At 40.6% G+C, this 19248-nt stretch overlaps 1 protein-coding gene across 1 annotated transcript in view; it reads left to right on the top strand.

Annotated features, from left to right (window-relative positions):
- MTA1 (metastasis associated 1) overlaps positions 1 to 19248 on the top strand; it is an 86040-nt gene that overhangs the window by 21586 nt on the left and 45206 nt on the right. The window contains exons 4-9 of the mRNA XM_035900764.1: positions 5335 to 5461; positions 5665 to 5728; positions 11642 to 11759; positions 13344 to 13446; positions 16887 to 16986; positions 18431 to 18619. Of these exons, the coding sequence (XP_035756657.1) occupies positions 5335 to 5461; positions 5665 to 5728; positions 11642 to 11759; positions 13344 to 13446; positions 16887 to 16986; positions 18431 to 18619 (701 nt within the window). The remainder of the gene's footprint in view (positions 1 to 5334; positions 5462 to 5664; positions 5729 to 11641; positions 11760 to 13343; positions 13447 to 16886; positions 16987 to 18430; positions 18620 to 19248) is intronic.

A 19248-nucleotide genomic window follows, 5' to 3' on the forward strand; every position in this document is an offset into this window, starting at 1 on the left:
AGCAGGAATAGGACCTCCTGTCCCCCCTTCTAACCACCCACCCCCAGCCTCCTCCAGTTGCTTGTGATCTGTCTGATGTCTGCAGTTTTTGCTTCATTAAAAACATTTATCCTGATTTGTAGAACAATGAGCTGACTAGTTGGTAGTGGTTGGAGAGCTGAATAGTTAGTGCTGGCCAGTTTGGCAGGTTATGGTTGGTTAGCTTTCAGCAGCTCATGTTTGGGTACCAGGCATACATGGCAGCATGGTTTTGTAAGTGCCAAAGCTTCTAAAAATAAATGTCTTGCAGCAGTGAAGTGTCATTACTCAGTCAGTCCATGAGTTGCATGAGACCTGTGTGCCTAAACAGGTAGGGGGTCTGTTGAGTTCATGAGTTTTTAAAATTTTAGATAACATCAGTCCAAATGCAGTTTGACAATAGCTTCATAAATGAGGTTTTTTAATTTTTCTTTCTTTCTTCCATTTTATTCCCCTTCTCCTCCATTTTCTCCCAACACCGCACATGCAGATTTAAGAGGAGTCGAATTCATTAATCCACTAATGACATTTTTGGCTCTGTTGTTACTGAGGAGACTGGTTTTTTTTCTTCTGTGGGTGGTGCAGTGTGGAAAGATAAGCCAAGTGTCCAAAATAGTGTCTGTTTGCTACCTATAATAGTAGCCACAGCCGCAAAAGATGATCACAAGAAGTTTTGGAAGGGATCATAGTGAGATGTCTTAATAATGTGGCAAACCCCTTCTGAAGTGTCAAGGTATAAGGATTTCTTTTTACTAAAACTTTCAACGTATTTTCAATAACTGTTAATATCTGGGTTTTGATAGAGAGAAAATGAATGAGGCTGATGCTTAGTATAGACCACTTGAAATTGGACCTGGGAGAAGGAATGTGGTGTTGTATTGTTCATTTCTTCAAATGCAACACTTCTGTAATGTCCTTCCAAGCTGCTTAGCTGAGCTGTTAAAGTACCAAGAGTTTTAAGCTTCCTTCATGGCTGAAGGAACTGCCTTACAGATCAATAGCACTGGCTTTACTGTGTTTCCCAATGTTTTGACCCCATTTTTTTCCTTTTTATATTTTGTTGTTAGTGATACCATGCTAACTTAGTAGTAGTAATAGTTGACACGCCTGAAGTTTGGGATGCCATTCAGAAGGACTTGGACAAGCTGGAGAAGTGGGCCCATGTGAACCTCATGAGATTCAACAGGGCCAAGTGCAAGGTCCTGCACCTGTGTCAGGGAAACCCCTGGTATCAGTACAGGCTGGGGGATGAAGGGATTGAGAGCAGCCCTGCAGAGAAGGACTTGGGGGTAGTAATGGGTGAAAAGCTGGACATGAACTGGCAATGCATGTTCACAGCCCAGAAAGCCAACCTGGGTTGCATCAAAAGCAGCATGGCCAGCAGGTCGAGGGAGGTGATTCTTCCCCTCCACTCTGCTCTGGTGAGGCCCCGCCTGGAGCACTGTGCCCAGCTCTGGGGTCCTCAGCACAGGAAAGACATGGACCTGTTGGAGTGGGTCCAGAGGAGGGCCACAAAATTGGTCAGAGGGTAGGAGCAGAGAGAGTTGGGGTTGTTCAGCCTGGAGAAGAGAAGGCTGTGGGGAGAACTTATTGTGGCCTTCCAGTACTTAAAGGGGGCTTATAAGAAAGGTGGGGACAGGATTTTTAGCAGGGCCTGTTGTGATAGGACAAGGGGTAACGGTTTTAAACCAAAAGAAGGTTGATTCAGTTTAGGTATAAGGAAGAAATTTTTTATGATGAGGCTGGTGAAACACTGGAAGGGGTTGCCCAGAGAGGTGGTAGATGCCCCATCCCTGGGAATATTCAAGGTCAGGTTGGACGGGGCTCTGAGCAGTCTGACCTGGTTGAAGATGGCCCTGCTCATTGCAGAGGGGTTGGACCAGATGGCCTCTAAAGGCCCCTTCCAACCCCCACAATTCTATGATTCTAATTCTTCTGTTACTACAGACTGTCTCCCAAGGTGGACATCCTCGTGTGCTCTCTAACCTAATTTTTGTATCGTTTGTCTTTGTGCATTTCTGAATTCTGCCACTTGTATGACACCCAGAATGTGGAGAAAGGGCTGGTGCTTTCTACCACTGATGTTGTAGAGCACCCAATCTGATCTATAGCAAATTGCTATTCTTTCTAATGTCTAGCAAATATTGATGTTTAATTTTGCATCTCACACACCCAGTCATTTTAAATTACAATTACTGCCTCTTGGGTTTTTCCTGCCAACTCAAAGTTTACTCTTTCTAATTATTTTTCCCCATATATGTTAGCTTTCATATGAGTCTTACTGTTTGTGTCCAACCTGCCTGTCTTTTTCCCAACTTAAGTAGTCTTCAAGCTTTGTTAATGTGCTATTAATGATTCTGTCATCAAATATCAAATAATACTTAATCTAATACACTTCTTGCAGCATTCCACTGGCTAATTCTCCATAGCTGATGTATTACTGTTTGTATTAAGACTCAATGTTTAGTTTCAAATCTGCATGAGCACATCTATCAAGCCAAGAGATTAATTTTGAAGTTTTTAATTTTGAACTTTATGAGATCGTTGAAGTCCCAATACACTGCACCTACTGTATTCCCATACCACTTATTCTTTACTACTGTCATAAACACAGGCAAGTCTTTCTGAAAAGATTTTTGGGTTTTTTTATATATCCAAAACCACACTTTTTTTTTTTCTTTAAGGACTATGGCCCTCATTTCTCAGGGGCCACCACCCTCGAGGATGAAGTCTGCTTCACTTAGAGCTTGAGTGCTTGAGCTATGGGAGGGTGAAACACAGATGTGTCAGACAGCCTTGTCCTGGAACCTGAGGCTGGGCCAGCCCCTGCTGTGGTTTACAGTCTGACTTAAGCCTTTTACCTCCGCGCACAGGCAGTGAACTGGAATTAGTTATGGTTTTTGTCAAAGCCACTTTTGCATGACTTCAGGGAGACGGAGAGGGTTCCTGTGCTGGATCCAGCCCTGTATTCTCTCCTCCTTCCCTTGGTTCTGAATGCACTTGTCAGGTTCATTCTCTTCAGTACTAAATCGTGGTTGTGGAAAAGGAGGGAAAATGCTTGTGTAGATTTTTTTTGTTTGTTATTTCTTGGAATATTCCTACCTCTGTCTTCAGGAACTGTGACAATTTTATATCTGAGGGGGGGAAGTTGTTTGTAACCTGGAGAAATGTCTGTCTTTTTAAAAGAACAAAAAAATCATGCCTTTTTATTTTGAAAGGCTGTGCATAGCAGAACTGGCATAAGAAAAAAAAATTGTGCTTCCCACCTTCCTTATTTTATTACAAAAGCTAGACACATAAATAAAACACTAGTTGGAAGATGAGCCTAGCTGAAAGGATGCGGTTCCTGAGATTAGCTTGGTTGTGCTGGGTGGTTTCATTTTGTTTGTAGATTTGATTGGCACATAGTGGTTAATACATTTTTTTTTTAAAAAAAAAAATAATTCATTTTTAAAGGCTCTAGGCTATTAAATACACTGAAGATATTAAGTATTTTATTTTGTTCCTTATAGTATTTTTCCTGCAGTACACAGTGCACTACACTCATTCTCCAAAAACTGTTGTAAGTGCAGGCATGAATGCCTTTTCATTTGTGCATCCTTCGGTTTTTTTAGGCAAGCAAGCTCAGAACTTGCTGACTTGTTCGTGGATTGCTGCTGGTATATTTATAGTGTAGGTCAGCAGCTACAATATTCATTTTCAACTAAAACAATCCAGTAAATAAATTGCAGAACCATGAAACTGTAGCACAAATGTAAATTTGGTGTTCTAGTTCCTAGGAAAATACTGAAGTGTAAGTGCATGCTGCTGTATGCTTAACAGCTCGTGTGGTGTAAGAGCTATTGTACGTTGCAGTCTGGTTTAATTATGCTACTATTTTTTTCCTTCCTTGCTGGAGCAGCTTACCTGAGGGGCATATAAACCACAAGTCTCTTTCCAGGACAGTAAAACAGTGATAAATTGTGGGGAACCTGAAAGGTACATAATTTTTTGTCACCCCCTTTGGCATAATGGTGGCCTATTTAAAACTAAATGCAATTTTAGTGTTTTATGAAATGGAGCTTTCTCCTTTCTGTTTGCTTTCTTTTGAGATAATTCTGAGGATTATAGTTAACTAATCTTAAGGGTATATCAATCGTAACTGTGTTTCTGACTACAAATGTTTCTTGGCAACAATTGTTGAATTAAGCTGCGGGCATAAGTCTGCTCTTTTTTAGAGTAGTGCTGCCATAAAATTAGAGTTGTACCCTTCATGTATGAGACTTTACAGCTCATTCTACTACAGTCTGAGAAACTTTCCCCCTGTTTTTGGAAAAAGCAGTAACTGCCTTAATTTCATAAGGAAGGAAAAAGTCTGATGTTTCCTTTTGCACTCCTTCATTATGGAGAAGCTTTGCAGCTTTTCTGGAGTGTTTTGCCTTCTACAGCTTTATCTTGCATAATTGACAGGATGCTTACTAATAAACACAAACCACACTAATAATTTATTTCTTACAAGAAGGATGCCTAGAGATGTTTTGGATCAGTTGTGTGGATGTGATTTCATATATTTACTTTGGCATTCATTTAAAAACTGGTTGGATGGAGATTGGATAGCTCAAAGCCAGAGATGGTGGATCCTGACTGCAGAATGAAGCAAGCTTTTGAGATGCAGGAGCATTGCAGTTGAATGCGTGTGGTGCGGTAGGGTAAGGTGGGTTGCAAGACTGGCCTTAGGCACTTGGTTGGATTCCAAGTTAATCTTGTGACTGTGTGATATATTGGCTGTGGTCGGGGTGAAGAGAATAAAATACAATAAATAAATAAACTAACCTTTTCAGGGGGCATTTCCTGCAAAAGCTGTTGAAGTCAGGATGGGTCAGCCTGTGATACCCTGAAAGAGGAGTAGGGTCTAAGACAGCTGATGCCTGGCAAAGAGGAAAGACTTAGCTTTTACTGCCTTACTCATCGTGCGTCAGCTTCTTCCTGATGAAGCTAATGGTGCACTGCTGGTCTCCAAGAGCAGCTCTCTTCAGACCTTGTCTGTTGGTAGCAGATTTGTGTGACTTTCAGCTTGGTGAGCCAGTGTGACCTTTGTGTACCTGGAATGCTTTGATCCCAGTCGTGAATAAATACAGTTCTTCACAGGCATCGTTTAAAGGATCTATGCTAATTATCTAATTGTTCAATTGGCTGAAATGTGAGGATTCAGGTGAAGTTAGATTTAATCCAAATAATGTGTATTATTTAGCAAAGGTGTTACAGCAGCTCATCCTGATTGGCTCAGAATCAATACTTGTACTGTTCTGATGATCAATTTTGTCTCTTTATAACTAGGAGAAATGGAAGAAGAGATGGAAAATCCAGAAATGGTTGATTTACCAGAGAAACAGAAACATCAGCTACGACATCGTGAGTTGTTTCTCTCACGACAGCTGGAATCTCTGCCAGCCACACACATTAGGTAATGACTATTTTCTTCCAGTGCTTTTTATTCAAAAACCAAATGGCATTTATTATTATTCAAGTATTCTTCAATGTAAGATTTAATTTAGTGTACAACTTCAGTAATACCATCTTGTGAATCACATGAGCATTTAAGATTTTTTTTCATAAAATGTGTTTCTCTCTTTTTTTCTTTTTCTTTCTTTTTTTTTTTTTTTTTAGAGGCAAATGCAGCGTTACTCTGTTAAATGAGACAGAATCCCTTAAATCATATCTGGAACGGGAGGTATGAACCATTTTGTGAATTGTCAACAGTTTATTATTCTGGCACAATTTAGGATCGGTGGCTTTTCACAAGGTTTTCCAAAAAGAAGGTGGTTCTTTCATTGCTACACATACTGTACGGGGATTGACAGTGGGGAGCTCTAGGCTCCATACAATTTTCATTCTGATATAAAACTTTGTGGATCTGGAGGCCAGAGCTGCTGTTTACATCCTTGTGACAGTAAGTTGCCTCTCCTTCTATAAAGAGAGCCCTACTTGCTCACCAGCCTAGCAGTCTGGAAGTTCAATTGTGGAGGTTCATGCCCCAGACAAGACAGGGTGGGAGATGGAGTAAATGGAGAGCGAGCAAGCCAGCAAGCTGTGTTTCTATATATTTGCTTTATCCTGAAATCTTACAGATTTATATTAATATGGTTTAAGCTTGATCTCGCCTCAGATTTTTGAGGAGCTTAGTTTCCTGTTTTTTGAGTTCACTGTTGTTTACCTGTAGTCTTTATATGCCACCACAGACACGTAGGTCCTTGAAAAACTACTTGTCAGTTAACTTTGAGTCATGCAGAAACTTTCAGAGTCTGGCTATTTAAAGGTACCTCAAACTGAACACATGAAAAGGAATTGGGTTGCACTGTTAATCACTATTCAGAATATAAATCTTGGGGTTTACTTTTTCAGGTATTTCAGGATTGTAAAAATTTCAATTGTAATTATTTTAAATATCTTTATATACCTTTAATTGTGGCTAGACCTCTGGCTGCCAGCTGGGTTAGACAGTCTTGGAATTTGACAATCTGTGAGCTTTACTTTGGGAGATTAGCAAACAATTTCAGTATATTATTATTTTAATACATCTGCAGGCATTACATTTGCATCTGAAAACATTAAAACGTTACACAAGAGAGGAAATCTTGTAATTAAAAACAGTAGGGTAACAGTCATTACTGGCTTTTAAGAAACAAGGAGAAAACAGGTAATTTTTTGCAAGGAGCATACTGTAGTCTGTCTCATAGCTGGGCTTTCTTTTTAAATGCTTTTTTAGCTTTCTTTAGTATTTATTTAAGCATAAGATTAATTTTAATCTGATACTCTAGTTGAAGAGAATTTTAAACAAAGCACAGGGATTAAATAGTTGGGTTTCTCTTTGGAATGTGAAACCAAAAACATGTCGAGTCTGCTCAGGGCTGCCAAATGGCAGTGCATCAAACAAGGGTCGTTGTATTCAGAAATGCTTGTTACCAGCTAGCAGCCTAGGATATATCAATTTGAAAGCAAAAGTTAATCAAAACTGAAATGAATTTAGGTTTACTAGTACCCAACTTACAAGTAGTATTCATTCTCGATTGCTCCCAACAGATTTTTATCATTGCTAATGTTACAGGTAGGTACATTGAGACAGGGAAGGGAACTGGCTTTCTCTGATCATGCAACAGCTCAGTTGCAGGTGTAGGAATAGAAAAGAGATTTCTCTTTTTTTCATCTTTTTGAACTCTCAAAATGCAAGAGGAGTGATGCAGGTTATTTTTAAAACTGAGCAGGCACAGATTTCACAGAATGAGAGAGTTCCTTGAATGTGTCCTGTCGCTTAGCACGATATTTTGCTGTGGTGCAAACTAACTTGGACAGATGGTAAAGAAATTAAAAGCTCAGGAACACAAATGTGCTTGGGTGGAGGGTAAAGAGATTAAGAAAAGGAGATAGTTGTTGCCTGGTGAATTCATAGCACTGGTGGTACAGTTTTGAACTGTTTCGTCTTTTTCTTTCCCCCTCTTCTTAATCCGTTCTTTGCTTTCAAAATGTTTTAGGTTTTTTTTACATGGCTTCTGTCAATAAAGCCTAAGCAGTTCTGGGGAATCTGTCATTTGATCTCTTGTTCTTTGCTTTCAAAATGTTTTAGGTATTTTTTTTTTTTACATGGTTTCTGTCAATAAAGTCTAAGTAGTTCTACAGAATCTGTCATTTGATTTCTTGTATGTTATGACCACTGAAAGTAGGTTTTCAGCCCAAGGCTGGCTGCCTCAAAAGGAGGTTAAACATGCAGGCAGAAATTTTTAGGGCGGTAGTAAGCATAGCAAAATTACATTTGTGTTATCTCTGTTTTCCTCCTTCCACCCTCTCTCTCTTGTCTTCCTCAGGAAGATTGCTCTGTTAAATTTGGAGAGGGAGCTGAAGGGGTACCAGCAGTGACTTTGTTAGTGTGCCTGTTAAAATTGGGTTTGTAGCAGGAGTGAGGGATAGAAGGAAAAAGAAAAAAAGCAACTGGAAAACCTGAACTTCCTGTAGATACTGAATTCCCAGAGAGATCAAGAGAAGGACATAGCCAGTTACAGCAAAAGCATTACATTTCCCTATTCGGCAGGAAACTATTTTACGTGTATCATCTATTTTACTGCTCTGCTAGGATATATCCAGAGGCTTGTGTGGATTTTGCCTGCTGGGTAGATGTCTAGCATTTTGGTACCTTTTGGCACCACCCCTAAACTGCTATACAGTTAAAATATATTCTCCCCCTTCACCCGAACTGACTTCATGAAAGCAAGTTTGCAAGTTGTAATGAACTAACTATGGTTTCTGTACTGTACTTTCACTTTGAGCCTGTTTTCTTTTTCCAGTTCTTCTGCAGTTTCTTAGTGGCTTTGGTTCTTGGCTATAGCTACGGGTAGCTTAGGGGCTCTGAGCATATGTGTCTGTATAACACTTTGGAGAAGAAGAAAGTCATGGTTTAATTTTAACTCTTGGCAGGTCATTTTTAATCTTTCCAAGCCTATTGGGTGTTTTCTGGGATCTGAAATTAAGAGAAAACCCTTCTTTTTCTTCACTGCTGCAAACTCAGCATACACAGTTTTGACAGCTAAAATGAGCATGGACTATTTTGAAGAGCCATGGTATTTTGTCATGAATATCACTCTTCTTGTGAAACCCTTTGGGAAAATTGTTCTTATGTAGCAGCAATCAAGAGTTCACATGCGCTTTAGAGTAGACAAGGATCTGCTTTGTTCCCAAGACTATAGTTTGCATTGGCACTAAACTGACATTTATTAATGTTTTTGGAAATCCTACTTGGTTTGCATGAGCTGAATTTCATGCTTCTATGGGGGAAGATGGTAGTGGTATTGCATTACCTCTGGGGATTACAGTCTGTCTTGTATTCACACTTGAGCCCCTAAACTTGCATCTTTTCTCTGTTGAGGAGGCTCTGGTTGGGTAGGAGAGCCCAGAGGCTTTTAATTCTTTTGTTGAACCTGCTTGATTCGAGACAAAACTGGACTAGATAGAAAAAGATGACCTGAGACTGGTACAGAAGGATGGGATTTATTTTGTAGAGAAAATTCATAGTGATACTCGGTAAAAGAGAAGCAATAGGGCATCTAACAGTCAAATACCACGGGAGAAAACCCCTCCACAATGAATTACTTTCCCTGACTGAGAAAGACTGTGTTAAAAAATTGTCTCTAGAATTGGCCTTCCTTGAGGCGCCCTGTGTTGTTATACTACAGTGTTTGGTTTGCATATTTGCTGGGCAACATGCCTGAAAAGCATTAATGTTGCACCGCATATACTTTGTCCTACAGTTAGGCATTTTGGAGTTGGAACAAATAAAACACTATACTTACAACATGAAAGCTCATGAGACAAAAGCTTTTCCTGTGTTTTATTTATGCAACAATACATTCTCAAAATATTGTAATAACTTGAACTTTGTGTATGTCAGGGAGCAAGAGACTCAGATTTCTTTACACAGCTATAATATAAATGAGTTTTCATATACTCTGAAGCTCCCTTCTGTCAGTAGGTTGATGTAGTTTGACCCTGATACCTCTGGGAGTAGGTATCAATTCTGTCAAAAATATCATTCATTTAGGATGCAACCGAATCTTCCCCACCCCAAACCCAACCACAGACAACTTGTCCAGTTGCCTTGGCTGGGTGTTGGAACAGCATTTTGCCAAGCGTTAGCTATGACTTTTATCCTGTTATTGTGACATAACATGAGATTGTTCTTGCCCTTCGAGTTCGAGCTTTCATGGTAGGGAAGTGGCATGTTTTCTGCTGGAGGGGACTGGTGTGAATTGGCATGATTCCTGTCTTGCATCTTGTGCTGTGCTGTATAGGTGATACCTTTTTGTACAGTAGCTTTCTCAGGTAGCAAAGCAGGTTTGGCTGGCTTGCTTGGCTCTTTTCTGGCTTTTTTCCTCCCTTCCATAGATGTTGATCTCTTCCTGGAAAAATGCTGACCTCTATTAAAATTGGAGCAGAAAATACAGAGTTACCATGTTTAACACTCTTAAATTTTGTAATTGGATGGTGGATGCATTATACATTTAAAGAAAACATGGGAGACCTTACCTCTATGGCATCAGTCTTAGATTAATATGTGTAATGTGCAGGGCTGGGGAACAGAACTAGTATGTATGAAGCCGTAGCCCACAGAATTTTTGCCATGTTACTGATGAAACTCACAGTGATTCTTCCCTTTTTGGGCTTTGTATGACAGATTGGGAGACTCTTTTCCCTTGCTACCTCTTCATGAAGATGAACAGGGCTTGAAACTGATGGTGGTTTTGTCCTAATTCTTGTTGCATGTTGTTGACACATACAAATATAGGGAAAGGGAAAATGAGGTGAGCATGAAATGAGATGTATTTAAACAGGGTGCCTGCTATTGACACAGAAATATGGGGAAAAGGAAAATGAGCCAGAAACCAGAGTTGTGAAAAATGGTGCATCGCACATCCTGTGTTTCTGTCCAGAAACAATTCTCTTTCCTGGTGACGGTGTTGCTGTGGATGAAGGTTACAAAAGGTCTGTTATTTCATGTCCTACCAGAGCTCTCTTCCTGCCCCATATTCCACACGTTACTTCGATGGAGCATACCTAGTCTCTGATGTGTCACTCAATAGCTATAGCTAAGTACTTAATCATGCAGAAAAGTTTAATTACTTATACTGTGTAGTTTTAATTAGTTAAAATTTTGGTTGTTTTCTTTCTGCGCCCTGTCAGGACGTTCTCATTCCTGTATGACTTCTTGCTTTAATTTTACACACCTAGGTAACAAAAGCCAACCAGCTTTTTTAGCCTTTTTCTCATCTACTTGAATAAAAGCAACGAATTAATGTATTGCCACCTGCAGCTAATTACTGCTGCTGCCAAATCTGCTACTCATCTCCCAGTAATGAGCAGAAGGAAATGTGGTGATCTAAGCTTAGATGGAGGCAGACAAGAAGTTGGTCAGCAGTGCGTCCCTGTGACAAGGAAAGCCAAGCACATCCTGGTCTATATTAGCAGGATTGTAGCGAGCAGATGGAGGGAGGGGATTTATCCCCTCAGTTCATCACTTGTGACACCATTTTTGGAGTGCTGTGTCCAGCTTTGGGCCTCCCAGCACAACAGAGACATTGACATACTGGAGTAAGTCCAGCAGGGGCCACAGAGGTTGTCTGGGGCTTCATGTCTATTGGGTGTTTTGTTGGTATGGCTGTAACACTCTGATGCTACACTTTAGTTTGTACCAGTATTTCTGTGTGGGTAAGTCATTAGCATCTAGTACTGCTATTTTGGTATATGGGAAAGTCCAGTTTTGTGTTCTGAAACAGCTGATATTACTAAAAGTTATCTCCTGGCCCTTCTAAGACTTGTTTGTGCAAAAGGAGTTTTGTTCACGTCAGCCTCAAAGACTCTATACTAAGGGAATGGCTGCTTTTGAGGAGAGCTGTTACACTTCTAATATAGAAGAAAGTGGCAGCATTTAACGTAGGGTTTCAAAACTGGTGGTTCAGTTATTGTTTGTTCACCCAGTTTTAAAATCTATATATAGGTAGTAAAACCAAACTTAAAATATAAAAGCTTGCTAGTATGTACACAAGGCTGAAAGTAAAAGCTAATAATACTGTTTACTTTTTTGCTCTTGTTTTATTTTTAGGATTTCTTCTTTTATTCACTAGTATACGATCCTCAACAAAAGACTCTACTCGCTGATAAAGGAGAGATTCGAGTTGGAAACAGATACCAGGCAGATATAACAGACTTACTAAAAGAGGGTAATTTTCATAATTTATTTAAGTTGTCAAGAGGCTGTGTCAAAAGTGGCCACATTCATGTGTTTGGCCTGCATAGGTCTGGGAGACGGAGGTTTCCACTGCCAGGTCATGCGTACAGCGATGGCCTGGTTTGTTGGTGGCTGAAGCTGTTGCCCACTGAACACAATTAGTTATGTCTCAAACCAGTCTTTAGGTGGGCGTTTGTCCAAATCATAAAAGTTGTTGAAACAAATTGAATTAATTGGCTCTCTCAGAGCTTGCACTCTTTCTATTAAGAGATTTTAGAATTTCCATGGGAAACACAAATTTCCATCGTGTCTGTAAAGCCTTTTGTGTTTTTAATCAAGCCTTATTTCCCTATAAGAACCCCTCCCAAATTACTGCCAGTTAAATGCTGTCTCCCCACATCAATTTCCCCATTATTGCTGGGTGCCTTTTCTCTGGAGCCCTCTCCCCATCCCAAATGTTGGCTGCCAGCCTAGACTTCTCACCTGCAGAACAGGCAGGAGAAAGAATTTGCTGGCGTGAACGTGTTGTTGTGAGACCTCGGCCTGCCTCACTGTGTCATGGAGCAGTAGGGCTACGAGGACCCTGGCCCAAGGAAAAGGGAGTAGTAGCAGTAACTGATGCTAGTTACCAAATAGTAACTAACTTTAGATTTATCTTGCACTACCCTACAGATCCAAAAGTGGGTGGAAAAACTGAGAGGGATGGGGAATATTGGCATCTAATTGCTCCTTTCCAAGACCCATGTAATACACGGGGAAAGGTCTGTTGGTACGTTTCTCCTGATGACCTGGTGACCTATGTTGGAAGGACCTTCTCCAGACTGTATGGGAGGAGATGCGAAAGCAATGAGATGCTTCTGTCTTTGCTTAGGAGTTTTGCTGATACTGTTAGCCTCATGCTGGAACAGGCAAAAAAATTGGTCAGGACTCTTGTTTAATTTGTCTATGAAACTGGCATTTATTCAGCAGCTGGGCAAGCCTTCGAAGCGAGGATGAACTAATTTGAAAGGCATTCTCTAGCCTCAGCAGGCCAACACAGGGCTTCGGAGAAGGATAATCTCCAGATGTTTCAAAGGGAGCAGAAAAAAAGAAAAAAATTCTCAGTAGCTCCTGTATTTTTCCAGGGTATTTTGGTTTGTGTAGAGTTGGGAAAATAAAAGCAAGAGAGTCTGATGCCATTATTTCCCCCTTAGAAAGCAGCTGACGCAAGTTGAACCAGCTACTCCTCGGCTGCTCAGAGCAGCTGGGAGTGTGTCTGTTTTCCTGGAACTGCTGCAAGACAAAGGAGAAATAGGGGAGCTGGGGGTAGGGGCTGAAGAGAGGCTGTCTAGTTGGGAGAAGGATGTACATGTGTTTTTTGAAACCACTTCTTGGAAATCTGATTGCCTGATTCAGACAAGCTGTGTCTGTCAAGCTGGAGTTGTTGCAAATAGGTGAATGAAATTTTCGCAGTGGCCTGTTAGGCAGAGTAACTGAGATTGGTTAGCAGTTAAATTATTGCGAGATAAAAAAATCTAGAAAGTACTTTTACTTTAAAATGGCCACACCAAGCATTTCTAATTTGTTTTTCAACCAGGTGAGGATGATGGAAGAGATCAGTCAAAACTTGAAACAAAAGTTTGGGAAGCCTTTAACCCACTAGTAGACAAGCAGATAGACCAGTTCCTGGTGGTAGCACGGTAAGAGCATTTTACCTCTCCTTTGAATAAGTAAATGTTAATAACTTTTCCAAGCACTTTTGATGTTCTTTTTGCTTTACTAGTATGAATTCTGGTTTTGGTTGCTTGGTTCACTTGCTCCATTTTGAAATGATGGACATTTTACATGCCTTCCTGGGAATTGCATGTGTTTAGGATCAGCTACTCAGATATACAACTTAGTTAATCGTTTTCATAAAAGAAAATCAAACGGCATGTAAAAACTATCCTGCAATTGGTGGGGTTTTTCAAATACTTTGGTCAGCATGCAGAAGGCTTAGTGAACTAAATTCTTGACAGTTCATTACTCTGTCCATTTTCTCCCTTTTTCAAATCCAGTGACATTTTAACATCCGTTAATAATTTGCTAAGAAGTCTGGTAAAGTGTTTTTGATGGAGCGTGGATGCTTTCTAATGCCTAGATTCCAATAGGTAGGCACAATAAAGCAAAACCCTGCAAATCTCTACAGATGGTGAAACGTGTGCTTTTATTTAAACCCAAAGCAATATTTGATCAACTTTTCCTTTTAAAATGTCCTGGAATTTTTTCTTTGGTATGCATTTATATGAACAGAAGCCTATACTAAATTTTAGACTCTCATAGCAACTGGTGACTGAATAATTTGGGGAAAAAAAAAAAGGAAGACGATAACGCTCTCCAAATTCTGTGTCTTTTAGGTAAGTTTTTAGGACTGTGTGGGAGGAAAGTGGTTTGAGTAGATAGATAGTTGGACCTTCTGATGTTTTTAGTCAGAAGAGCAAGTTATTGGATATGGTTAGGAAAGCAGTGTGTAAAGTTACAAGCTGCTAGTAGTATCTGGTTTGTTACTGTTGAGAGTTCTGCTCGTTGGCTGTGGTATCTGATAGATGTGGACCCTGACTCCCAGGGCTGCCTGCTTCAGCCAAGGGCTTTAGCCCTGGAAAGAGAGTTAAACTTGTATTTCAGATACTCCATTAAATTGGGCCCTGGTTCTTTCAGCCTTTTTGTCTTGGTTTTTCCCCACTTGAGTTATCATGCTTTGAATTTAATCCCGAACTTCCTTGAATGTGGCATTGCTGTGCCCATTGTGGGGTAGGTTCATGGGATGCTTGCCAGAGAGGCAACACCAGAGCCTGTGTGCAAGAATCTGCCTGGGCAGGGCCCTCCAGTTCTGATTGAAGCTGCTGGGTGATGCAGTGAGAGTGCATTTTTATCAAACAGCAGTAAATATGTTCAACGTGCTGAATGATACAAGCTCAGGGAAGTATTGGGGAGGAGAGGGGGAAAGAATTGAGGCAAATGAAGGAGATAGTGAAATGCAATGTTTTAAGTATTCAAGATGAGAAGTGTGTATACTCAGAAATACACCCCCAAATTGATTTTTCTGTGTACTTTGAAGATAAACTTGCCATTATTATGAAAATTTTTAAAAGTGTTTAATCTGAATTGCAGCACTTAAAAACCTTTGTGTGGCTGCTTGGGCCCTGTGCGTGAGGCCAGTGACAAGGAGCCAAGAGTGAAACTAGGTTGGTTAAGATTAAAAATTAACTGCAGTCCAGATTGGAGAAAATCTCACGGTTCAGAATCCATTAATACATTTTTGCCTTTGGTTAAACGTGCTTTTTGTGGTATAGACTCTTTTAAAGTTCATAAAGTTCATAGTGTTTGGCTAAACTAAAGGATCGCCATAAAATTTAGGCTCTTGGAAGTTGCACTATGCTGCTTACACGGTGTATTGCTGTTTCCCTTGACCTGTGCCAACAGTAAAGTCAAACTGGCTGAACTGACTGATTTATGTGAAGCAGATTAATTCTACTTGATCAGATACAGGGAAATGGATGAAAGTGTGGAGAGGATAGTCTCCACCAGCGATGCGGAACAAACAGATGGAGTGATGGGGAGAGCTGGGAGAGCTCCAGCAAAGGGTATTCCGGCTTCTTATGGGACCCTTCTTGACAAGGCTGCGGTTTCACAGTTGCTTCTAATCAAGTGAAGTATAGGACACTACCGAAAAGCTAAGAACTTTGTTTTCTGGGTTAATTTTCCGCAGGATTGATTCAAATTGCCACTCAGCCACACCATGCTCTGCTGTCGGTGTCAGGAAGACCCATCAGGACACGAGAGGGTAGAAGTGCCCTGGTGGATGGGGGTTTGCACGTGGGTTGGTTTATAGTGAATGTAGAGCTGCTTTGTGATGAGGGTTTCCACCTTGTGTAGGCTTTTGGTGGCGAAGCTGGGTTTAGTAATGCTTTCTGGCTGTTCACTGCTGCCTACTGGATTTGCCGATACAGCTGCTTGAGTGTGCGTGCTGTAATGAGAATCACTGAAAAGATCAGTATCGCTTCAGTCTGGAATCAGCAAAGGGATCTAGTTTATAATTAGATGCCACACACAGAAAAAAAAAAAGTATCAGTTCAGCTAAAGCTGGGGACGGGGGAGTTGTGAAGCAGGGATGGGGATAGTGACTAGGAGGCTGGGGAGCAGGCAAAGTGTGAATCGCCACAGAAATCTGGGTGGGGGAGGCTGTTTTGGATTTTGGCCAAAATTAGATACTTGATGACAACTACTGCTTAGGCATTTACCTTTCCTACTCCTGCACTGCTTGGAACTAGTTTGTTCCTCTGTGCACTTAACTAGTTTGGGGAAGTGATCTGAGTGGAGGGAAAAAAAACCCCTACACCTTTTTTTTTCCTTGTTGTAGTTGCTCAGAGGAGTTCAGCTCCAGTTCACTGTGCAGGAGCACAAGTGTTTCACCCATTTGGTGTAGCAAGGAGTAAGGAATAGCTAGAACCAATGTTCCTGTTTAAAGGTTTCTCTGACTAATTTCTTTAGGGCTAAAAGGAGGAGCATGGGAACTGTGGTCTCACAAGCAATCAAGGCTGGCATTGGGAAGTATTCGAGAATTGCTGTATTCTTATGCAGGCTATATAACATATATGTTATACTAATTATGTTGTAAAATAAAGATAGTTTTTTAATTTTCCTGAAACTTTTAGAAAAAAATGCTTGTATTACTGCATTTTTTTTTTTTCTGGTCTTGTCATCTCTCTCTGTACCTTTGGATAGTGCAGTGCTGTTCTTGCCATTGTGGAAGAGATTTTTACCATTCATGAAGCTCACTTGCGCTCAGTTTCTGTTAAATCATAATTCTGTTGGGAGACAGGGGTTAAGAGAGTAGTTCAAAACTTGCCGTTTGTGATCCTTGAGTCTCTCGCTGATTCCTCTCCTAAGCCTCTTTGGCCATATGAACTAAGTAGAGTAAAGTGTTGATAATAACAAACCACATCTGAAGAGACTGGTCTCTGGCTCAGAACTAGTGCCAAACCATGTAACCTTGTTAGTGAGAAATGCAGTCTGCTGATCTCACAAAGAGTGTTGGTTGGGTGTTTATATTTATGCTTGTTTTGCATGCAAAGTTAATGCTCTGTTTAATTTGTTTCAGGTCTGTTGGTACGTTTGCCCGAGCACTAGATTGCAGTAGTTCTGTCAGACAGCCAAGTTTGCACATGAGTGCTGCAGCAGCCTCTAGGGACATCACGCTGGTAAGATTTTTAAGAGAACCTTAAGTTTTTGAGAGATGCAAAATATTCACCTCAGCAGTAACAGTTGGCAAAGAGGGGGGGGGCAGATGGATTGTAATTGTGGCCTGCTGTGAAGCAGATCCTGTCTTTGTAAAGTAACCCTTTATTTACATATGAAGTAACTTTTTTCTGGCCTTGTGCCTCATATGATCCATCATGGATAATTCTATGAGATAATTTTTGTTTTGTTTTATTAAAATGTTTTGATGACATGCTTCGCAGCCCATCTCTTGCATGGGCTTAGTAGCTGTCTTAAGAAGAATGGAAATTATTATCTGCTTGTCTGCAGTGTTATAATGCCAGAATGCCACTCCTCATCACTTCCCCAACACCAGACTGTCACTGGCATCCTTGAGCAAGATTGTCTGGGGGAAAAGCTTGTGGTCAGATAAGAAATTTCAGTTGATCCAGTTCTTCTCTTTGATGAGCTCCATTTTAGAGTACCTGGGGAGTGGTGACATTGTTAATATTTTATAATCGTAAATGATTCTGAGTAGATAGAGGAAAGGGAAAACTTGAACTTCTATGCTAGAGAAAGTTCAGTGAAAATCTGAATAAAATTTATGAAGCCTCCAGAGAACTGTTATCAAAGGTTCACCTCATAACTAGAATAATGTGAAATCGTATACAGAACAAATTCTAGGATAGGACACCATAGATTAATTATGCTCGTGCACAAAACTGGTATGATGAAAGGCAAATAACATGCTGATTAAAGCTACAGAAATCGGGAAATAAAGCCAAGCTTTCATTTACTAATACCAGTTCCTCCGTCACAGCATGTTCTCAGGCCTTGTAAATCACAAGTTGCAGACAGTTGTAGCTCAGCTTTCTGAAGAGTAATTGCTCCTGGGAGTAATTCTTTTTTCCTGCTCAGCTATGATGTGTGACTTGACTTGAATCTTTTTTGGGATTTCTGAGCTTTGGGGAGACTGTATGCGCATGTTGCTGCTCTTAAATATTTTTGTTATATGCAATCTTTGTGGATTATTTGAAAAAGAAAGTGCATGGCTAAGTTTATTAGAAAATATGCCCTTGGACCTCTATTTTCATGTGGATGATCCCTAATAGGGCTGCTCAGTCCTGGGGTGAGTGGAGCTCTATCCTGTGCATTTTCTTAATAGTAGTGCTACAGTCATGGTGCTGGTGAGTAGCTAAGTAGGAATTACTGACATGCAAGGGCTTGTGTTCCACAAACCCCGCTATCGTTAGCGAACGTTAGACTTGTATGCTGACAATTACAGTGAATCTGAAGTTGGTACCCGTTTTTACTGACTTTGTGTTAAGTATATACTGCACCCTCAAATCTTGGTGCAGAATTTTTGTTATTGCTGTTTCACTGTTAAGCATTTTTCCCCCTAGATGCTTGTCCTTACATTTATCTTTCTCTTTTACAACCACGTAGTTCCATGCTATGGACACTTTGCACAAAAATGTCTATGACATTTCCAAGGCAATCTCTGCGCTTGTGCCACAAGGTGGGCCAGTCCTGTGCAGAGATGAGATGGAGGAGTGGTCTGCTTCAGAGGCAAACCTCTTTGAGGAAGCACTAGAAAAATACGGAAAAGATTTCACTGACATTCAGCAAGATTTTGTAAGTATATAATATGAGGGCCCACATGGTGACCAGTTCTGATCAGTGACAGAGCTGGTTTACAGCTTGTCTAAACTGTGTTGTTTTTCTTCATGTTGAAGAAGAGGGCTTTGAACTGGAGCATGTGTCTTGCTGTAAATTGGGGAAAGGCAGACCTCATACTGTTGGCAGCCTGTTGTACAGTCAGAATTTCAAATCACAGATGATAGCTCTTCCTTTAGAGACATTAATTTAAAATCATCTGCTCCACTACAGCTGAGGGAGGATTTAGGAAAGTGTTGTGACAGCCTCGCTGCTGTAGATTAATTTGTGTTTGAAGGAGAATAAGTACTGGGCCTTCTGAAACATGAAAATTTAGTCACTTCTATAATGCGGTTTCAGAAAGGCCTTTTGAAAGTTTTAAAAAGGAATCTCGGGCATCCAAAGGAAGCGTCCTGTAGTTTGGCCAAAGCTCCACCCTAGGTGCTCAGCCTGCAGATTGAATGGAGCACTGTAAAGAGAGCCAAGTTTCACTGTATCGCTGTTTGAGTCCTCTGATACAAAACAAGTAGTTTCAGTGTTGCTTGTCCTGTGCTCTAATCTTTCAGACAGAGGGACTTGGAAACAGCGCAGTACTCTCTGTGGTCCTG

The sequence above is a fragment of the Egretta garzetta genome, unplaced genomic scaffold (assembly GCF_000687185.1).
Source record: "Egretta garzetta isolate BGI_Z169 unplaced genomic scaffold, ASM68718v1 scaffold598, whole genome shotgun sequence".
NCBI classification, from domain to species: domain Eukaryota; kingdom Metazoa; phylum Chordata; class Aves; order Pelecaniformes; family Ardeidae; genus Egretta; species Egretta garzetta.